The sequence below is a fragment of the Bison bison genome, unplaced genomic scaffold, assembly GCF_000754665.1.
Source record: "Bison bison bison isolate TAMUID 2011002044 unplaced genomic scaffold, Bison_UMD1.0 scf7180017864143, whole genome shotgun sequence".
In the NCBI taxonomy this organism is placed as follows: domain Eukaryota; kingdom Metazoa; phylum Chordata; class Mammalia; order Artiodactyla; family Bovidae; genus Bison; species Bison bison.
This window is the reverse complement of record NW_011494715.1, coordinates 8,247,485-8,252,986: the sequence shown is the minus strand read 5'-3', so window position 1 is coordinate 8,252,986 and position 5,502 is coordinate 8,247,485. Positions and strand designations below refer to the sequence as shown.

At 50.1% G+C, this 5,502-nt stretch overlaps 1 protein-coding gene across 1 annotated transcript in view; it reads left to right on the top strand.

Annotated features, from left to right (window-relative positions):
* The window catches only part of ZNF217 (zinc finger protein 217), a 27,431-nt gene that overhangs the window by 15,598 nt on the left and 6,331 nt on the right, over positions 1-5,502 (top strand). Inside the window, exons 3-5 of the mRNA XM_010840320.1 lie at positions 3-158; positions 3,832-3,948; positions 4,827-5,501. Of these exons, the coding sequence (XP_010838622.1) occupies positions 3-158; positions 3,832-3,948; positions 4,827-5,501 (948 nt within the window). The remainder of the gene's footprint in view (positions 1-2; positions 159-3,831; positions 3,949-4,826; position 5,502) is intronic.

Sequence of the window (5,502 nt, the reverse complement as noted above, 5' to 3'; positions counted from 1 at the left end):
GCCCGACGCCGGCTCGCCCCCCGCCACCGCGGACGGCAGGCAGCCCAGGACGTGCTCCCCGGAGCTGCCGCCCGCCCTGGAGGACAGCGGGGCCCTGGACCGGGAAGCTGGCTCCGAAGATGGTTCCGAGGACGGGCTCCCGGACGGGCTGCACCTGGGTGAGCTGCCCCCCGACCCCCGACCCCCGCCTGGTCCTGCAGGGAGGACATGGCCCACTGAGGGCGGGTCTGGGTGCTGGCTCCTGGTCTCACCCTGTTGTAAAAGTCCCTAAGCTCTCAGGGCCTTCGTCTCCTTTCTGTAACAGTAGGGTGGCCTTAAAAGGCCTGTCGCGGTTTCTTCCTGCTCTGAGAGTGACGTGATGTCATATTTTGCTAACAGAAGCCCCACGTTAGCTCACCTGGCTCGTGTGCTGTGTCACAGCGGGGCAGAGGCCTGGGGTGCTGCTGCATGCCCCCGGGCCCAGGGCGGCCCCCAGTGTCTGCAAGGGGAGAGACGGGGCCTCCATTTACATCCCAGCATCCCAGTCCTAGTCTGTAAAAGCAGGGTTCCCTGAAAGGCAGTACACTTGCCTTTCTGTCAAGAGCCAGCTCGCACACACGTACTCCACGTGTGTATCTGCGGGCAGAGATCAGGATGGGAGTGACCGTCCATGAGAAAGGGTGTGACCGGGAGGCCCCTGGGTGCTGCCTGGCCCCCGATCTGTGCGTCTGGGGGCAGGTACTTGTTAACTCAGTCACTCCAGCACCTGGTAAAGTATAGAGAATGAACACATCAAAGCTAATTGAAAGATCCAATCTGCTCAGTCACAATTCTAGTGTTTTGATGGCACTTAGAGGAAACGGCGGGGAAGGCGATGGCACCCCACTCCAGTACTCTTGCCTGGAAAATCCCATGGACAGAGGGGGCTGGTGGGCTGCAGTCCATGGGGTCGCTAGGAGTTGGACATGACTGAGCGACTTCACTTTCACTTTTCACTTTCATGCATTGGAGAAGGAAATGGCAACCCACTCCAGTGTTTTTGCCTGGAGAATTCCAGGGATGGGGGAGCCTGGTGGGCTGCTGTCTATGGGGTTGCACAGAGTCGGACACGACTGAAGTGACTTAGCAGCAGCAGCAGAGGAAACGGAGACCGTTGCGGAGGGCCTGTTGGTGGGTCTCTCCGGTCCAGGGGGCACCGTCCAGGGCAGAGCGTCCCACCTGTGCTTCAGGTCGTGCCCCTCTTCACACAGCTTTTCTCTCCGTTTAGTAATCTTTTATTGACTAGAGGATTCTGCTGTTGGAGCTCAGCTGATAAACCCCTGCCAAATCAGCCGGGGAATGATGAGAACATGACTTAGTCTTAGAAAAACAGTATCCTTTACAGAGATGGTCTTGGTTTAAACATACACTGGCGTCTTGTGTTGTGAGTTGGCCGTGTTGATGTCTCTTAAGAGCCCCCTGTATGACACCCAGGGGGAATGTGACCGGATAATACGTCTTCTCTCAAGCTGGTGCCCAGTTTCTGTCCTGATCACATGATGGGGGTGAGGGTGGTAGTTTTCATAGCAAATATTTAGTGTGTTTTGAGTTTCCTTGGAGACAGGAAACGTAGCACTTGGCATGCTTATAATCTTCAGGTTTTAGAAATCTAGAAAATGCATTAGATGTCTTAATGACATCATAAAAATGACTTTAAACATAGCCTTCTAGTCTTCTAAGTGATTCCTTCGAAACAGTGGCAGTGCTGTGCTGTTTGTGGTGAGAGAGCTGCCCCGATGCCCAAGAGCTGTGAGCGGACAGTCGCATTTGCTCGTAGGTGGCGTGGGCAGGACCGAGTGGAAAACCTGGGCCCCGTTGGCAGACGGCTAGGATGGCCCGTAATAGCTGGGAGCACCAAGATTTGCGATGGGTCTGGTTATATCTTGCTTAACCTTTCTTTGCCCTGATTTCCTTGTTTACACAATTGGTTCATCGACCCTTATCTTCCACCTCCCAAGGATGATTTTAGCTGCCTATTTATTTTAAAAAAACCCTTTATAAAGGACAGCACAACAGAACCATGGGTGAAGCTGGAGGAGCAGGAACCTGGTAGACTGGACATTTCACGTCCTTTGTGTTGGAGGAAAGGCATTTCGTAACTCTGGATGTGACGCAACACACCCTAAATCCCGACACAGCTGGAAGTAGTAAACTGCCGTAACACGCAAGCTCAGCTGAAGTCTTGGCGAGCTGGGTGTGAGTGTCAGAGGAAGAGCGGGGCGCTCTGTGAGAGGTTGGATCCCCTGAACCCACACTGTGATGGGCCTTCTGGTCTAGACTTAGCTTACTGTCATCTACTGTCAGCCTGGCTTTCTTTTTTTTTCTCCAGCCTGGCTTTCTTTAGATTTACTTTCACGATCAAAAAGCGAAGTAAATGATTTATTGTTTTCAACTTTTATAAACTGGATTAATAATAGTGATTCATGTAAGTTGATTTTTTAAGTCCTCTTGACACCTTTTTAGACCAAAGGTTGTCTCTCCTGTCTTCCAGTATTTGGAGGTGGCTATACTGTCTTCTGGAGAAGGCAATGGCAACCCACTCCAGTACTCTTGCTTGGAAAATCCCATGGATGGAGGCGCCTGGTGGGCTGTGGTCCATGGGGTCGCACAGAGTCGGACATGACTAAAGTGACTTAGCAGCAGCAGCAGCATCATGCTGTCTTCATGGAAGTTCAGGGGTGACAGAAATTATATGGTCCTGTCTCTTTTGTTTTTAAGTCATGCCCCAAGGCTTGTGGGATTTTAGTTCCCCCATCAGGGATTGAACCTGGTCCCTGGGCCATGATAGTGTGGGGTCCTGACCACTGGACCATTGGGGAATTCTCTTTACTCCCGTCTTTATGGTACCTGGGAGCTCACCAAGGTTTCTTATAAGCTGCTTTTTAAAATCAGTGAAGTCTATAAATCTAGACTTCGGAATGTGGACAGAGCCAGGCAGAGGCCCTTCCGTTGGAAATTCCAGTTTCCAGGCAAAAGGATGAGTTATGCTGAATTTACAAATGCCCCGTCTTCTGCTTCAGCCACACTGGTGGGTGTGACGTGACCAGCGGTGACAGGAGGTTCACCCTGAGCTCGGGGTCCTGCTGGACAAGCCGGGGCGTGATCAGGGCCTGTGCCCGCCTCAGGGGGCCTGTGTCTGCTCCATTGTCCTGATTGTGGACAGAGGGGCTTAAAGTCTAACCCGCTGTTCCTTGGGGACAGATTGTGATTCGTCAAGGTTGCCCATGTGAGCACTCGAAAATAATATGATCTGCTTTCCAAAATCTGCTTTGCTAAATTTTGACGAACTTTCCTAGGTGTTTGCCCAGGGCCAAACTTTTAAAGATTAAGTTGTGCCTGCTGCCCTCTAGTGGTAACGGGCTTAATCTTAAGCCAGTTAATCTTTCCCTCTGGTGGTTGGGAAGCTGGCATTTGTGTTGGCTGGGTTTTCTAAATTACTTATTCTGAAGAAGCTGGTTATTCCAGCCTGTGTGCAGGTCCAGCTCAAGTTTGCCAGATTCTGTGTGTCTCAGGCCTGGGAGCGCAGAAAGCTCTCTGTTCATTTCAGTCTATTAAATGGTCTTGTGACCGAAACCATGAAGAAGGCAGTCATCAACAGTGAGCTCTGCTGTGCTCAGAAAACAAAACTGTTGCACACAGGCTTTAATGCTGCACACAGCCTCAAAGCAGCAGTTGGCTGTTTTTAGCCAATACCTAATATAAAAAGTATTTTAGATTCTCCAAAAATGTTCTACCAAGAATCTTTAAGTCAGCTTGCCCTGTTCACATCCTTGAACTGTCTTCTTAAGTGAATATTTTTGTTTCTGTTTTAAGATAAAAATGATGATGGAGGGAAAATGAAGCATCTTACATCCTCAAGAGAATGTAGTTATTGTGGAAAGTTTTTCCGTTCAAATTATTACCTCAATATTCATCTCAGAACGCATACAGGTAAGGAACTCCTTACATTTGTTTACTGCATGTATTAGCTCTGAGGATTGTGATGTAGTTCTGTGTCTGATTTTTGTTGTTGTCCAGATACTCTTCTAGATCCATGGGACATCTTAAGAATATACGTGTAGCTTGTTGATTTGTAGCTGTTGTTTTGCTTCCTTTAGTGTTATTGTAACTTCAACTGTTTTCTTGTGAAGTTGGTCTCTTGTTTAATATCTGATTCCTTTATCCTTACTCTCATTTTATTAAAATCTCTAATATTTTTAAATGTCACAGCTTTATTAATTTTTATGATTTAGAATGAAATTAATATTTAATCATCTTTATTACTATTATTACACCTATGTTTATTACTATTACTTTTTGGCCACTCTGCCTGGCTTGGGGGATCTTAGTTCCCACGGCAGGTGATTAAAAGCATGATCTTGGCACTGAGAGCTTGAAGCCCTAACCACTGGACCCCCGGAGAATTCTGTCACCTTTTCTTCAGGTTGTGGAGCAGCTGTAACAGTGGTTTGGGAGGCCCTGTGCACTTGGACTTGCTTCTCTTCCACTCACTGGCTGTGTGACCATAGGCAGATTAACTTTTCTGCGCTCTCATTTTCTTAGCTGTAAAGGTGGGATAATATTGACTGGTGTAGGGCTGTAATGAAGATTAAATTAGATCATTTTAAGGTGTGCTTTTAAATTTTTAAATGGAAGACACATGTTCACATTTTCAAATATTTGGGGTAGAAAGAGTGATAAAGCCACAACTCCTGAGAGCTTCTGGATGAGAAGATTCACAGACCAGAAGGGAAGAGGGAAGAACTGTTCTCTGCGTGTGTTGATGCTTTCCGTGAGCGTGTGTAGTAAAGTGACCCTTCTCGTTGTAGGTGAAAAGCCATACAAATGTGAATTCTGTGATTATGCTGCAGCGCAGAAGACCTCCTTGCGGTATCACCTGGAGAGACACCACAGGGACAAGCAGATGGACGCTGCCGCAGACGCCAAGAGCGACGGGAGGCCCCCGGAGGCCGAAGATGCACTGCTAACCGCCGACGGTGCGCAAACCAAAAATTTGAAAAGATGTTTCGACGGTGCCAAAGATGTTAAAGGCAGCCCACCCGCAAAGCAACTGAAGGGAATGGCCCCCACCTCTCAGAGCGTCCTGGGCGGCGCCGTGCTCGCCCCAGTGCACAGGGAAACTCAGGATTTCAGCAAGGATGCAGCGGATGACGGTGCCGAGAAGCTGAGCAAGGCCCCCGGCCCCGCTTACTTGGACGCCTTGAAGAAGAGGCCGCCCGCGGACCCTCAGGCCAGCCCCCTGGTGTGCAGGACAGAGGCGGCCACGGCAGCCCGCCACGCGCAGCTCGGGCCCCGGGAGAAGCGGGCGGTGGACGCAGGCTGCCAGGAGAAGCCCCTGAACCTGTCCCTCGCCCCGCACGGGGGCGCGGGGGCGCCTCTGGGCAGGAGCGTGACCGCCAGCAGCACCTGCCCGTTCTGCACCTTCAAGACCTTCTACCCGGAGGTGCTGACGATGCACCAGCGGCTGGAGCACAAGTACCACCC